The sequence below is a fragment of the Vulpes vulpes genome, chromosome 8, assembly GCF_048418805.1.
Source record: "Vulpes vulpes isolate BD-2025 chromosome 8, VulVul3, whole genome shotgun sequence".
NCBI lineage: Eukaryota > Metazoa > Chordata > Mammalia > Carnivora > Canidae > Vulpes > Vulpes vulpes.
In genome coordinates this window covers 105,033,820-105,050,235 of record NC_132787.1, presented here as the reverse complement: position 1 = coordinate 105,050,235, position 16,416 = coordinate 105,033,820, and the positions used below count along the sequence as shown (strand labels likewise).

At 40.8% G+C, this 16,416-nt stretch overlaps 1 protein-coding gene across 9 annotated transcripts in view; it reads left to right on the top strand.

Moving 5' to 3' along the window:
• The first annotated feature begins 684 nt into the window (after positions 1 to 684).
• The window catches only part of TAF1B (TATA-box binding protein associated factor, RNA polymerase I subunit B), a 67,187-nt gene continuing 51,455 nt past the window's right edge, over positions 685 to 16,416 (top strand). The window contains exons 1-7 of one of the 9 annotated variants that reach the window (XM_072767738.1): positions 685 to 799; positions 2,433 to 2,531; positions 5,618 to 5,705; positions 7,320 to 7,379; positions 7,981 to 8,078; positions 9,959 to 10,054; positions 15,738 to 15,891. In XM_072767738.1, coding sequence (XP_072623839.1) covers positions 15,844 to 15,891 — 48 coding nt within the window. In that variant the 5' untranslated portion in view covers positions 685 to 799; positions 2,433 to 2,531; positions 5,618 to 5,705; ... (2 more) ...; positions 9,959 to 10,054; positions 15,738 to 15,843. Of the gene's footprint in view, positions 800 to 837; positions 913 to 2,432; positions 2,532 to 5,617; positions 5,706 to 7,319; positions 7,380 to 7,980; positions 8,079 to 9,958; positions 10,055 to 15,737; positions 15,892 to 16,416 lie in introns of those variants that run through there. The other 8 variants (XM_072767735.1, XM_072767739.1, XM_072767732.1 and 5 more) reach the window with 8 other exon arrangements.

Genomic DNA, 16,416 nt, shown 5'->3' with positions numbered 1-16,416 from the left:
CTCCCAGTCCAGACGCCACCTGGGAGCGCTCGGTTCCCTGATCCAGCTGTCCTCGCATCCTACCGGGGCCTCCTGCTTCCTCTTCTCCCCGATTCCCACGCTGTCCCCGCGCGGCCTGGCCCTGCTAGTCAGGCGGGCTTCACCCCTCCCAGGTGCTCAGGCCCAAGGCCCTGCGGCCACAGGCCTCCCGCGCCTTGGTCCTGCGCGAGCCACCCGCGGACCTGACCTTCTCTCCACCTCTGCCTCTGCCCCGTCGGACTCTTCTCCCCTCGAGCGTCGGGCTGAAAGCAGGAGCCAGGCGGTGTAGACTCCTCCCCCAGCTTCCAACTACCCCGGGCAGCCAGTAGCCGAGTCTCACGGCGGGGGAGACCGAGGCCCAGCGCGCCCACACGGGGCCTGCACCGGGCCCAGCTCCACGAGCGCGCGCCTCCCTCCCGGAGCCCACGCCGCTCCCGCGCCTGTGAAAGCCCGACGGGGCGGCGGCGTCCACGCCGGGACCCGGCGGGCTCAGCGGGAGGCGCGCGCGGCCTCCTCCCGACGTGGGCTGCAGGGCGGTCGCCGGGGCGGAGGAGAGCAGTGTGGGCGGGGGCTGCGGGCGCGCGGGGCTTGCTCCCCGGAGCGCGCGGAGACGAACCCGCGGCCCCAGGCGCCCGGAACTCCAAGCCGCGGTCTGGGTTTCCGCCCGGCGGGCTCCTTCCGGCGCTCCCGGAAGCTGCGCTCGCTGCCCGGGTAACGGGCCCGGCCGGGGGGCGGCGGCGGCACCACCACCACCACCACCGCTATGGACCTGGAGGAGGCGGTGAGCACCGGCCGGAGCGGGGCAGGCGGAAGGCTGCGGGGCGGGGAAAGCGCTGGCGCTGGCGGGGCGGGCGGGCGCGCGCTTCGGGGACAGAGGCCGGCGTTTCGGGCCCGGTGAGCTTGGGGGAGAGGGAGGGCGGGGCGGGCGTCCACGTGGGTGTGTTTCTGGAGGACGACGGAGTTGTGGGTTTTATGGGGTGGCCACCCGCAAGTTTCCTTGGACGGCGGGGTGGGCGTGGGAGAGCCGGGTCCGACGGGCTGGCTCCTGAGTCCCCCCCCCCCCCCCCCCCCCCAGCCACCCTGCAACTGTCCCTCGGCATCCCCGCCACCGTCCATCCCCGCCACCGTCCGGTGATTCCAAACTCGGCTGTGGGCCCCTCCAGGGTAATTTATCCAGGTGATCAGGACGCGGGCACCGCACACTTCACCGGCCTGTTGAAATAAATTCGGGTTCGTTTTTTAAAAAAGATTTTATTTATTGATTGTTGTTGAAATAAATTCGGGTTCATTTTTTTAAAGATTTCATTCATTCATTCATTCATTCGTTCATTCGTTCATGAGAGACTCACAGAGAAAGGCAGAGGGAGCAGCAGGCTCCCTGCAGGAAGGGGCCTGATGCGAGACTGGATCCCAGGGCCCCCCGGGGTCACGCCCTGAGCCACCCACCCAGGTGCTCCTCCGCATTCGTTTTTGTTGTTGTTGTTGACACACTGCGCTAACCACTGCGCTCTTGTGCTGCGGTAAAGGAGTATTCGGCAGTTAGATCAAGGGTAAGGTCAAAGACCCATCCTTTTAGGGTCTGCCTGTGTAGGTACAGAAGCGTCAGGGTGATAGAAGGCCTTACTTGTCATAGATGCTCAATAAATGTTTGTTGGATGATGGATGGCTAACGTCTGTACGTGCTGGGTTACTGAAATTAGTGATTGTATCTCACCATTAGCCCGTGTTTGCTGTGAGTAGAGATCACGTCTGTTTTGCTCACCGCTGAATCCCCGGCCCCTAGTTAAATGCCTCGTGCATACACAGGTGATACTCCTTATATTGCTGGATGAATAAATCGAAACTCGGAACAACCCCAATAAAAATCTGGTTCTTTTGCTGTATGTGTTTCTAGTATCATTGAGAAAGTTCCAAATGGTTTGCAGTTTCTATTTTTAAAGTTTTGTCTTTACTTAAATCTTGTCCCCCTTTTTCTCCCCCTCACAGCACTTTGCAGTTTTAGTAACTCATCCTTTTTTCCCATTTTACCCCTACCACCTTTTCTTCCTCTTTTAACCCCCCTCACACACTGTGTGTTTTAGAAACTTTTTAAATCATTTAATTCCACTTCAAACTATTCAAAAGACTGAACTATTCTCTTTGTTTATAGTTAATCTCTCGGATACATTTTTCTTTCTTTCTCTTTGTTTATAGTTAATCTATCGGATACATTTTCCTTCCTTCCTTCCTTCTTTCCTTCCTTTCTTTCTTCCTTCCTTCCTTCCTTCCTTCCTTCCTTCCTTCCTTCCTTCCTTCTTTTTTTTTCTTTTAATCTGTAGGTTAAAATTGCAGGGAACCCTTTAAGTAGAACTGCAGGGTTTAGGTGCAGTGTGTTGAATATGGCTTGATAGTAACAGCTTTTCTATCTTCTATAGAAAGAGTTCAAGGAAAGATGTACTCAGTGTGCTGCTGTCTCCTGGGGTCTTACTGATGAAGGCAAATATTATTGCACTTCTTGCCACAACGTTACAGAAGTAAGTAATATATATCATTTATGAGTCTGCTAATGTTTTAAAAATTGCAATTTTAGCCTGATATGTAGCCTAGTTCCCAAATAATCTTTGTCACTCATGTAGTGCCCAAATTCCAAGAACGTAAGTAGTCTTCAACTGTTTACACGTGGGTTAAGGAATGAGTAAATTAGATTTAGGATGGGTTTTTGAAAAGATGTTGGGCTGCATTTATAAATAATTTCATGATTCAGACTGTGTAATATAAGGGAAAATAATTAAAATTGTACTTATAAGGTGATGCATTTCTCTTTATTTGTTAATACTTATGTAAGAGTTTTTATGTGTTGTGGTAGCTTAGAGGTTTGGAAGATGGAATGTAAAGATTGAAGACTGTTGGGAATATTCGAAATATGCTTCATTATCATTTTATCTTTGTACAGTACTTTAGAGATTACAAAGTCTTTTCTTATTCATTATTTCATTTCCTCCTCATAAACACCTGTGAGATATAGTACCATGCCAATCCATGGATGGGGCAAGTAAGGCTCAGGAGTTGAATGAGATTGCCAAAGTCACACAAGTATAAAGTGTTGAGCCAGGACGTGAACCTGAGTCTTGTGACTACAGTGCTCATTTTACCCCATCACACCTGCCTCTTACACTAGAGATTGTCATACTGTCTGATATAACCTTGGTAAATGAGGCCCCCTTCACACTGGGAGTGAGTGTTAGGTCCTGTTCTAATCACCACACATTCAGGGCAATATAACCAAAATAATCAAGGGTGTGGACAGTCAGCTATTGGACAGGTAAACATGCCAGGGCTCCACTTTGGAAAAAGATTTACTCAAAGTCTCCAAAGCCAGGAAGGAACAAATATAACATTTACCACATAGACTTAAGAAAGGCAAATTTGAGACAGATAAAAGTAACTGTGTAGACTTCTGCTTTTGGCCAAGATGGAGTAGCAGGGACTAGATTTATCTTCACACTTTAAACAACTGAAAACTTGGGCATAATATATAAAAAAACTAAAAAAAAAAATTCCTTTGAGGAAAGTGCCTAATATACTTTGTTGCTTATACAGAGCTTTTCTTGAAACAATCATTATTCTTTAGTATGCAGCTGAAGTTCTTGTGCCTGCTTCCATTTAAGTTACACAGAATATTAAAAAGATGCTAGCACAGTGAAATTTTGTGGATGGTGGATATTTCATTGATTATGGTGATGGTTTCGTAAAGATGTATATATATGTATGTATTTGTATAGATACATGAATATGCATACATATATACATTAGCTCATATACTTTATTTATTTATTTTAAAGATTTTGTTTATTTATTTAAGAGAGAACATGGCTGGTGGGAGGTTGTGGAGAGGCAGAGGGAGAAATACTCTGCTGGTCAGGCATCCCGATGTGGGACTCAATCCCAGGACCCTGGCACCATGACCTGAGCCGAAGGCAGACAATTAACTGACTGAGCCACTCAGGTGCCCTTGCATTTTATTTATTTTTTAGATTTATTTATTTTCAAGAGAGAGGGAAAGTGTGTGTGGGAACACTAGTGGGGGAGGGACAGAGGAAGACTCTCGAGCAGACTCCTTACTCAGCATATTGGGGCCTGATCCCATGACGCTGAGGTCATGACTTGAGCCAAAACCAAGGGTCAGACGCTCAAGTGACTGAACCACCTAGGGGCCCCAGTGCATACACTTTAAATATATGCAGTTTGATCCTCTTTGCTTTGATGCATGTAAGGCACTAGCAGTTTTACCCACGGTTGTTTTTGTAGCCGCAATGCAAATGTAAAGGTAGTGAAGGAAGATTGTGTCTAATTGGACTGTTTGCCATTAGAAGATGAAGTCAGCGTGCTATTTTTGTAGAAATTAAACTACGTTAACTAATTGCCTCTTTTATTTCTGCCTTTGATAATGTTCCTATTTGATTCTGAGTGATAAAATCTGCAGTCATTTTAACTTGAAAGATCTTAATACTACTGGACTACCTAGTTCCACATTTGAAAGAGAACCTGTATAGAGTAACTTGTCAAGAAAGAAGCATTCTTTTCTTTTCTGTGAGATTTACTTATTTTAAAGAGAGGGAGAGAGTACAAGCAGGGGGAGGGGGCAGAGGGAGAGAATCTCCAGCAGACTCCTGGCTGAGCACAGCGCCCGATGTGGGGCTTGATCTCATGACCCCAAGATTGTTTCCTTGCTATTGAGTTTAATAAGTTCTTTATAGATCTTGGATACTAGCCCAAGACTTAATTCTTTTATATTTTGGTTGTGAGAGAGGCAGAATCTTAGGCAGCAGCCCTTGAGAGCACTTGGAGTTGAAGACTATGGGATGAGTTATAATCCCTATTCAGTCATTCTAAAATGTGTAGGTTTGGTTAAAAATAAAAAGTAGTACTTTTATAATTTCAGAAATGAAAACTATATTATTCAAATACATAGAAAAGCAGAATAAAATGAATCTGTATGTAATGTAGGCATTGCTGGTTACAAAAAATACAGTTCTCTTAATTCCAGAGTGTGTTTGGATGGTGGAAAAAGGGAAAAAATTTGATTTTAATTTCAGGTTTTATTTTATTTTATTTTATTTATTTTTTTTAATTAATTAATTAATTAATTATTTGTTTATTTATTTATTTATGATAGTCACAGAGAGAGAGAGAGAGAGGCAGAGACACAGGCGGAGGGAGAAGCAGGCTCCATGCACCGGGAGCCTGATGTGGGATTCGATCCCGGGTCTCCAGGATCGCGCCCTGGGCCAAAGGCAGGCGCCAAACCGCTGCGCCACCCAGGGATCCCTCAGGTTTTATTTTAAAGTGATTTAAAATAAAAGAGTGAGTAAATAAATAAATAAATAAATAAAATAAAAGAGTATTCATTTACCAGACTTTTAGTGTTTACTGTGTTCCAGGTACTGTTTTGAGTAGTGAAAAATTTTGAATGAAAAAGCAAAGTAAAGGTTAACCAGAATGTTACTGTCCTTGGTCCTGGCACTTGCAGTTTGGTTGATTATGCTTCCAAGAGCGTGCTTGGAAATTTTATTTAGGGAGATGTAAAACTACTTTTTAATGGTTTGTTTGTTTCCTGCAGCGATCTAAGGAAGTTATAAACACTGGGGATATTCCTAATACTAAAATACAAGCCATCAACCGGGGACTTAAAAGAAAAAGAAAATTTGGTAAGCCCTTTCTTTATACATGCTTAGGGATATGCAATGGAATTTTATTTTTAAAAAATATTTATTTATTCATGAGACAAACACACACAGAGGCAGAGACATAGGCAGAGGGAGAAGCAGGCTCCATGCAGGAAGCTTGGTGTGGGACTCGATCCTGGGACTCCGGGATCACGCCCTGAGCCAAAGGCAGATGCTCAACCGCTGAGCCACCCAGGTGTCCCGTAGAATTTTAAATAGATTGTCAAGAAGTTGCCAAAGTTGTAAACAGGTCATCCAAAGTGGAATTAAAATGAGTAATTGTTGATGGTAAAATTGGAGGTAAATGTCTTTAAGCATATCCTGTTTTTATCCTGATTATGGTTGTGAGTTGCTTTTCCAGTGGAGCAACTATTATGCAAAAAATGATAACGGAGTGTATTCCTTCTTATCTGTTGACATATGTTTCTCTGTTCTGTGTCATCTATTAAGAATATGATTTTCTGTGCTTCTAAGAGAGATGCTTTCTAAAATGATTTGAGTATGGAATTGTCAAGTTAGACAAGTTCAACCTGATGTTCAACTTTTAGAAATCCACTTTTCACATTGAATTTTGAATACACTCTATTAAAATAGGAAAATTATTTTCCTTAAAATAATCTCAACATGGGTGTGCTTTTTAAAGGTAATCGACTTCATTAATCCAGTGAGTACATAGAATAACCATTATAGAAAAGAATCTGAGGTAAAGTCTAACTGATGCTTTTTGTTTCTGTGACTATCTAGGGCCAGATTCTCCAGTATGGAACCAGGCTAATGAGGGTGGTGGATTCTTGTAGAGGAGATAGCTTTCAGTTTGCACACACATGAAACCTAGATATATAAGTGTTAGTGAAATATCTATGTGAAATATACTGGTATTCTTAATAGAATAGCAGAGAGAATGCCTGAATGCTTATTATTTCTGTTTAACTTTTTAATAGTGACTATTTTTATTAGGCTGGTTAATTTTTAATTAAATTTTATTAGAGTATACCTTGATTAATTTGGATTTGACTTAATTAAAATGTATAGTTTCAACTTTAATTGCTGCAGGAAATTTAGATGCTTCAAATTAGCTACCAAGTGGCTTAGATTCAACTTACTTGACCCTGCATAGTTTCTTATCTTTAAAATGAGGATGGTAATATGATTTGTTATGTAAAACAAAAACTCAGAATTTAAAATACAACTTTACCAGTTTGTAAGAGTAGTGTTCTGGAAGAAGAGTGCACAGGTATACAGTTTGAGAAGTTTAAACTTCCTCACATTCAGAATGCATCAAAATTAGAGGCTTCCTCTTTCACTTATATACAACCCAAGAAATTGAGGTAGTCACAGGGTAGGGAAGAAGAGTCCTATGACATTCTGCAGTGGAGAGGGGATCTTGGAGTCCTAGTAATAGACTTCATAAGCTACGTGTTAAAGGTGTCGATAGCATGTTTTTCAAAGAGTTGTAACATTTATCCAGCAGGGAGGGGTACTACATTAGGGTCTTAACAAATTTTAATATTTTCTTTAACTTGTAGTTCTCTTTAAACATGTAGCTCTGTCTGGTGGTGGCATATTTCTTCACAATCTCATACGGTTTTATTGCAGATTAAAGAAAATAACTTATTTAAAATACCTAGTACATACGTGATGCCTAGGCAGGTCCTGGTAAGTATTAGTTTCCTGCTCCCAATATCTCCCTCTATACTGGAACTGTTTCCAGAAAAGCAGAGTGCCATCAAATAGTTTATTTTGTCTGAATGTTCTTATTGCCCTTTCCTGTACTCTTGGACCATCACATCTTGGTTTTTGTTCATTCATTATCCAAATACTCATTGTTTCCTTTCTTTGTGAGTTGGAACAGAGGAGGAGAGAAGCAAAGGCTGAGTGTTGAGCATGCTTTCCTTCAGGATTCTGCTGGGTATTGTCCAGTACAATATACTTCATCGTTGAGTACACACTTTTAAAGCTTATTTAGTTTTTTAACATGGTGACTATTCATTTTTCTACCTTGTAATTTCATTAATATTTTAGAAAAATTGTAGATAATTTAAAATATTTAAAATCTGAAAAATTCTAAAAATGGAGTTTAGCTTCAGCGTTTGTGTACATATTTGCTGGATTGGAGCCAAGAGAGTGTAAGGATGGAAACCCTCTTCAGGAATACAAAACAATCCTAGCTGTAATGTGTAAAGCACGGTTGTAACTGTGTAGTAGCATATTAATAAATAGGAGTACAAATGTCTGAAACATGTTATTTGTTATTTAGAGAAAGGCTGGGATTGGTATGTGTGTGAAGGTTTTCAGCAGATACTTTATCAACAAGCAGAAGCCTTAAAGACCCTTGGAGTAGGCCCAGAATTAAAGGTAAGTCCATTTGTGCCTAGGTATTAGCTTTACGTTTTGTTTGAAGAACAGTAAGATTTAGAGTGAAACTAAGGAGAAAAGTATGGTTATCAGTAATGACGCTAGGGCTACTGGAAAAATCTTTTCCTTTTTTTGTGTTTTGGCTTTAATTCTTTTTTTAGGTCACTGATTCCCAAAGTGTGTTCTACAGGATATAAATAAGCAATACAACCAAAAGAAAATAAAAAACGTTTTACTCTTTAGAAATTTAGGAAACAATGGGTTAAATAAAGTAAAACAAATAACTTTGCAGCCTTTTTGGTGTCTTTTGTGTGTTAATGTGCTTGTTTGATTGCTCAGGGTATAGTGTGCAGTATTCACATTTTGAGAACAAAATCCTGTAGTGTGCGTATATAATGTAGCATCTATTAGGACTTGAGTTCATTATGTAAAACTTCATTCTAAGTTTTAAAACTTACATAGGACTTGAGAGTGTACTTTGGGGAGTGATACATTAAACCACGGGTTCTCAACCTTGAATGTGTATCAGAATCACCTGGAAGGCTGGTTAAACCACAGATTACTGAACTTCATTCTAGAGTTTCTGATTCAATAGGTCTGGAGTAGGGCCCAAGAATTTGCATTTCTAACAAGTTCCCAGCTGACACTGATGCTGCTGGTCCAGGGTCCACACTTGGACTTTGCTGCCCCTCCAGAGTACCACAGTATCTCTGCTATTGTGTGAATTTCATGTTTTTTCGTCTGGTTGAAACCATTTCAGGAATTCTTTAAAAAGCTAGTTATTTAGCAGCTAATGGTCATCATACACTTGCTTCATGCCCATTATTGGAAACCAAGCTCTAAGAGATCCAGCCAAGTTGGAGAGAGGAGTTTTTTTAATGTATACCTGGAATGAGTAAACATGAAATGATAGAACGATGTGCTCATAAGTAACATTAAGGGGAAAGAGAAGGCAGAAAGATCAATTGGCACTGAAGTGACCAAGGAAAGATTTGTAAAGGAGCCTTTGCTGTTCAAATCAGTGTTTGGGGCAAGATCAATGCATGGCCCAAAAGGACTCTGGGCCTACCCTGAGAAGTATTATAGGAATTAAAAATAACAAAACATGAGACCAGATGGCACCCATGGTGGTAGTCTGGGGGTTTGTGAATCCCGGTTTGTTTCAAGTCATCCTATGTTATAAATGCTTTTTAATTTATAATTTCATATGGTTATACCAAATAACTACAGTAAGTTTACTCCTGTATAGTTTTCTACATACTTCATCAGGGTTAATCCTGAAAATGGTTTGTCTAAGATTAGCCAATGAATATAACTGTTTAGACCTGACCATTTCAATAGCACAGGAATGGCATTATGCTAAGAACACAGGCTCAGGAATCAAAACTGGCTTCAAATCTTATTCATGGATTTTCTACTTATTGGCTAGGTCATTTTGGCCAATTTACTCAGTTTCTTTGGTGGTAAAAAGGAGATAGTAGCTCTCTTGCAGTATTGCATTAGAGCTAATGGATGCCTCTTACCTAGTAGGTGACGAATAAATAGAAAAGTTGTTTTGTTATCTTACTTTACTCCCACTTGGACCTAGTAGCAGCTTTGCCTCTAACTAGACGTGTAGTTACGGATAAGTTGCTTTCTTTCTCTCATTTTCGATATACTAACTGTGCAAAAGGAAGGGAAGAATGAAGACTTTGTTCACTAAGAATTTATTCACTATTTCGCATATACCTGATTTTGTAATGATAATTCTTTTTCAGAAAAGTAGGTAAGAAAGCTAAAAATACATTTAGATAGAGGGCAATATATAAAATACAGGTGGTATAGATGTATCAGTGTATTTGTCATAACCTGAATCACCACTCCTGTCCCTTCTACCTTAGAATGAAGTTTTACATAATTTTTGGAAGCGCTACCTTCAGAAGAGCAAGCAGGCGTATTGTAAAAACCCAGTTTATACCAGTAAAAGAAAAGCTACGGTAAGTCACAAGTCTGAGAAGCAGGATGAAAAGATATTCCTAATGTGAGATAGAGATGAAGACAAGTTCATCTTCATCTGGATTTATGATGTTTGTCAGAATTATCAATGAAGAGGTTTCTCTCGTAGTCTAGAAGGACAGGGTTATTGATCTAGACATTGGAACTAATTTTGACTTCTAATTTGACTAGTTGAAACAAAGAAATTTGTAGTTAACTTCTAAGTAGAAACTTAAGGAATTTCTATTAATTGTAGTATTAAAATGTTTTGTTTTTGCATGTTTTTCCTTTTGCTTGGAATATCCACTACCTCATATTTCATGATTCAGCTTGTTCTCTCTACTCAGCAGTCTTTATGTGAAGAAAAATAAGTCTGGCTGGACTCCCACATCCTCCAAAGCATTTATATTTTTAGTTTGCTTTTAACTGCTTTATGAGTATATCATAGGAAGTTTTATTTGGGGGTAGGAGAGGATTCCACTGGTGAAAAAGGCAAGTTTGATAAACTAATATGATCTTGGGGTGCCTAGCTGGCTCAGTTGGTTAAGCATCTGCCTTCGGCTCACTTCATGATCCTGGGGGACTGGGATTGAGCCCCATGTCAGGCTCCCTGCCCAGTGGGGAATCTGCTTGTCCTTCTCCCTCTGCCCCTCCTCCCCCTCTTACACTCACTCACACTCTCTTTTTCTCAAACAAGTAAATAAAATCTTTTTTTTTTTTTTAATTAATTTTTATTGGTGTTCAATTTACCAACATACAGAACAACACCCAGTGCTCATCCCATCAAGTGTCCACCTCAGTGCCCGTCACCCATTCCCCTCCAACACCCGCCCTCCTCCCCTTCCACCACCCCTAGTTCGTTTCCCCGAGTTAGGAGTCTTTATGTTCTGTCTCCCTTCCTGATATTTCCCAACATTTCTTTTCCCTTCCTTTATATTCCCTTTCACTATTATTCATATTCCCCAAATGAATGAGAACATACACTGTTTGTCCTTCTCCGATTGACTTATTTCACTCAGCATAATACCCTCCAGTTCCATCCACGTTGAAGCAAATAAAATCTTTATAAAGAAATTCTGATCTTTAGAATTACATAGTTAAGGTATTGGTTGGTTATATTTGTATACTGGGGGTTTGCCTAGCACATAGAAAATTTAAATCAGAACCTGGAATTCTCTTTGACATTTTAACATTTTTAGGTTAAGATATTTAAAAAGATTTTGTTAACTCGAATAAACATCTGTCTAAGGTAATATTAGTATCACTAAAATCTTCTCTTTTTTTTAAGATTTTACTATGCTAGAGAGACTTCACAAGAGAGCGCAAACATGAGCAGATGTAGGGACCTGGTGAGGAGGGCAGAGGGAGAGGAGAAGCAGACTCCTCGCTGAGCTCTGAGCCTGATGCAGAACTCGATCCCATGACCTGGGTCAAAGGCAGATGCCTAACTGAGCCACCCCCACACTAAAATCTTCTTGAGGAATAAATAAGCACTAAGCAAAATTTTAACCTGATAAACAAATTGTTAATATAATTTTTATCGAAGAGTATAGCTACTTTGAATATATTCTCTTTTGAAAGGATAAAGGAGCACGTACTTTAAGTTAGAAGCTTAGTCTTCAGTATGGTACTGGCACTAAAATGGACACATAGATCAATGGAACAGAATAGAGAACCCAGAAATGGACTCTTAGTTCTATGGTCAACTAATCTTTGACAAAGCAGGAAAGAATATCCAATGGAAAAAAGATAGTCTCTTCAACAAATGGTATTGGGAAAATTGGACAGTCACATGCAGAAGAATGAAAAATGGACCATTTTCTTACACCATACATAAAAGACTCAAGATGGATGAAAGGGCTAAATGTGAGACAGGACTCCGTCAAAATCCTAGAGGAGAACACAGGCAGCAGCCTCTGTGATCTCAGCTGCAGCAACTTCTTGCTAGATACCTCTCTAAAGGCAAGGGAAACAAAGGCAAAAATGAATTATTTGGACTTTATCAATATAAAAAGCTTTTGCACAGCAAAGGAAACAGTCGACAAAACCAAAGGACAACTGACAGAATGGGAGAAGATATTTGCAAATGTCTTTTCAGATTAAGGGCTGGTATCCAAAATCTTGAGAACTTAATCAAACTCAACACCCAGAGAACAAATAATCCAATCAAGAAATGGGCAGAAGATATGAACAAGATATTTCTTTAAAGAAGACATGCGAATGGCCAACAGGCACATGAAAAAATGCTCAACATCACTCATCATCAGGGAAATACAAATCAAAACCATAATGAGATACCACCTCACCCCAGTCAGAATGGCTAAAATTAATAAGCCAGGAAACAACAGTTGCTGGCAAGGATTCAGAGAAAGGGGAGCTCTCTTAGATTGTTGGTGGGAATGCAAGCTAGTACAGCCACTCTGGAAAGCAGTATGGAGGTTCCTCAAAAAGTTGAAAATAGAGCTATCCTATGACCTAACAGTTGCACTACTAGGGATTTACCCCAAAGATACAAATGTAGCAATCTGAAGGAGCACCTTCACCCCAATGTTTATAGAAACAGTGTCCACAATAGCCAAACTATGGAAAGAGTCTATATGTCCATCAACAGATGAATGGATAAAGAAGTTGTGAGATGTGTGTGTGTGTGTGTGTGTATATATGTATATGTGTGTATATATATATATATATATGTATATATATATAATGGAATATTACTCAGCCAGCAAAAAGGAGAAATCTTGCCATTTGCAATGACATGGATGGAACTAGAGGGTATTATGCTAAGTGGAATAAGCCAATCAGAGAAAGACAATTATTATATGATCTCACTCATATGTGGAATTTAAGAAACAAAACAGGATCATAGGGGAATGAAGGAAAAAATAAAATAAGATGAAATAAATCAGAAGGAGACAAACCATGAGACTCTTAACTCTAGGAAACAAACTGAGTGTTGCTGGAGTTGAGGAGGGGAAGGATGGGGTAACTGGGAATGGGCATTAAGGAGGGCACTTGATATAATGAGCACTGAGTGTTACATGCAGCTGATGAATCACTAATATCAGTGCTATTTCATGGGGAGTGATCAGGGAAAGTCTCCTCTCCCTGATGAGGAATCTTAGGTGAGAGTAAGCCATGAGGCTATCCAGGGGAAGAAATGAAGAATTTCAGGCCTCACCCAGACCTACTGAATCAGAGTCTGCATTTTAACACAGTTCCTAGGTGCTTCTTATGCACACTAAAGTTTGAGAAGCCCTCTTCCAGATAAGACATGGTGGTGGCTGGGGCCATGTAGTAGCAATGGAAACGATAAGCGCTAAGATTCTAGATAAACTTTGGATAGAGTCATCATTATTTCCTGATGGATTGGATGTAGGATGTGAGAGAAAATGAGTTATCAAGGATGACTTAAATTTGGGACCCGACGCAACAGGTGGAGCAGGAAGATGTATAGTTTGGTTTTGGACACATTAAGTTTGAGATAGCTGCTATACACCTAAGAGGAAATTTTAAGTACTCAGATTTACAACTCTTCAATTCAGGAAAGAGGACTGTTGAAGATCCAGATTTGGATGTTGTCAATCTACATTATAATCCTCAAATCTTAAATGCCATTGTTCGGAAGATGTGCCCCAAGAAAGAAAATAATGCTGCAAATCAAACTGTGACATACCATTGGTTGTAAGATACACCCTGATGTTAGGGATACTAAAATATGGGGAGAGGCAGTGTACTTTAGAGTTGAAAACAATGTAGTAGGTAGTATTTAAAACCCCAATACCAGGTGACATTAACAAGGAGTGAAGACAGAAGGGGACCAAGGACTGAGTTCTGGGCCACTCTAGGGTAAAGATGTCTGGGATAAAAGCAGAACCAGCAAAGAAGTCTGAGGAGCAACTGGTAAATTAGGAGGAAGCCTAGAGAGTGAGGAGGGGGTGTTCTCGAATTCAAGGAATAAAGTATTTCAAGAAGAGGGGAGTGATCAACCGAGAAATACAGCTTCCCAGTCAGGAAGGGAAAGGGCTAAAAATGGATGAGTGGAGCAGTGGGGCTGCAAGTTTGATTAGAATGAGGTATAAGATAGGCTGGGAAGAGAGAAATTGGAGATGGCGAGTCTGGATAACTCTTCCAAGGCATTTTTCTGCGAAGAAATACACAGAAATTATTTTGTAGCTGGAGTCAAGGACATTTTCTTAAGTGAGATAAATGATAGCATATTTGTGTACTTGATAGAAATGATATAGGAGAGAAGAAATTCTCAATAGAGAGAATAGAAATGAGGGATAATCTTTGAGTAGAAAGGGTGGCGTTAGGTGCAGAGGGATAAACTGGCTATTTATATATTTTAAAAGATTTTATTGATTTACTTATGAGAGGCAGAGACATAGGCAGGGCAGGCTGCCTGCAGGGAGCTTGATGCGGGACTCATGATCCTAAGACCCCAGGATCACATCTTGAGCCGAAGGCAGAAGCTCAACCACTGAGCCACCCAGGTGTTCCGAAACTGGCTTTTTAGATGGGAGCTTGGATAGTCAACCAGAAGAATCAGAGAGTAGAGTATGTGGTCAAATTCCTGGCAGATGGTTGCTTACATAAGCTTGTAGACATTTTCTTCTGTGATTGCTTCAGTTTTCTCATTGAGTCCATGCTTATTTGCCAGTTTTATGGCATACCTTGTCTTACATGCTTACCTGTAGAGAGAGGATCTTTTCCCTTATTTTTTTTCCTTATTCTGTTGTGAGTTTCCTTAACATGAGTTTTACTTCCTGTTGATAAGATTGAGTCTCTTGGTCCATGTGGCTGATAACATGGCTTTTTGACTGTGATCAATTTCCCCAAGGTAATGTCAGCTAATGAGGCCTTTGGGTAGCCAGCCAGCTGGCTGTCCCTTTCTTAGGGACACTCTGACCACCATTTCAACAGTATATGTGTAAAAAATTAAATAGTGGTATCAGTATATCCTTGTCAATTAAGTGTTATAAATAGTAAAGTACCAGAGGAGTTCAGGGAATCGAAAACTCATTGAAGAAGAGTTGGTTAGAAAGACAGCATGAAATAAGAAACTGGAGAGAAAGAGAAGAAAAGATAACCCAGGTAGGAGAAATGGAATTAGCAAAGATCAAAGTGAAAATTCCCAGATAGGCTCAGTGAAGAGAAGCCAGCATTGTGCAGGAGTCATTATTGATGTTTTTATTTGTGTAGCTAGTCGGGCTATAGGAGAGATGTTAGAGGAGAAGGAATCCTGATGTGTCTGCTGGCAGCCTGTTTCCTTGCTCACCTTTATCTGTAGCCTTTCGCCAGGAGCAGCCAGGGAGCACATTGCAGAGGTAAAGGTCTTTTGGTTTTAGGAACTTGGTAAATGGTTGCAGTTTTCTAGAATAGTTTACTCTGTGGTGTTTCAGATGGGCAGGACTTGGTTAAGCTCATGGAAATTAACTGCATTTTAAATTCCTATGTAATAAGCGGGACACCAGGGTGGCTCAGTGATTGAGTGGCTACCTTCAGCTCAGGGCATGATCTCGGAGTTCTGGGATCGAGTCCCACATCGGGCTCCCTGCATGGAGCCTGCTTCTCCCGCTCTGCGTATGTCTCTGCCCCTCTCTCTGTCTCTCATGAATAAATAAATAAAATCTTAAAAAAAATTCTTATGTAATAATTTTATGTATGTTATTTTGCAAATAGGTATTAGAAGATAACCCAAGTCATTCAGACTGGGATAGTGAGCCTGACTTGCTGAGTGACTTTAGCTGCCCTTCTTTTGTTGAAAGTGGAACAGACTCTAAGCCTGATGGCCACACTCAGAAGCCTTTCCCCATCAGCAGAACATCACAATCAGGTAAAAATGAGAATCAGACTACCTAGAATTTTAAAGCTAGTAATATGTCCTAAAAATAATTTAGTCTAATCTTTTCATATTCCAAGGAAAGGAACTTGGCCTAGCAAGAAAGAATGATTTGCTAAATAATATGGCTAGGAGAAAGGTAAAATAAATGAAACCTTTGGAATCCCTGGGTGGCGCAGCGGTTTGGCACCTGCCTTTGGCCCAGGGCGCGATCCTGGAGACCCGGGATCGAATCCCACATCGGGCTCCCGGTGCATGGAGCCTGCTTCTCCCTCTGCCTGTGTCTCTGCCTCTCTCTCTCTGTGACTATCATAAATAAAAATTAAAAAAAAAAAATTTTTTTTAAATAAATGAAACCTTAGTGGAATTTTTTAAAAGGTACATTGTTTCCACACGAGTATTTTTGTATGATTTTTAAGGAGACTTAAACAATATGTGGATCCAGAGAGAAAGAAGCTAGCTCAACAAAGATCACATATGTGTGGGCTCAGAATTTTCAAAGAAAAGTTGCAATAGAGA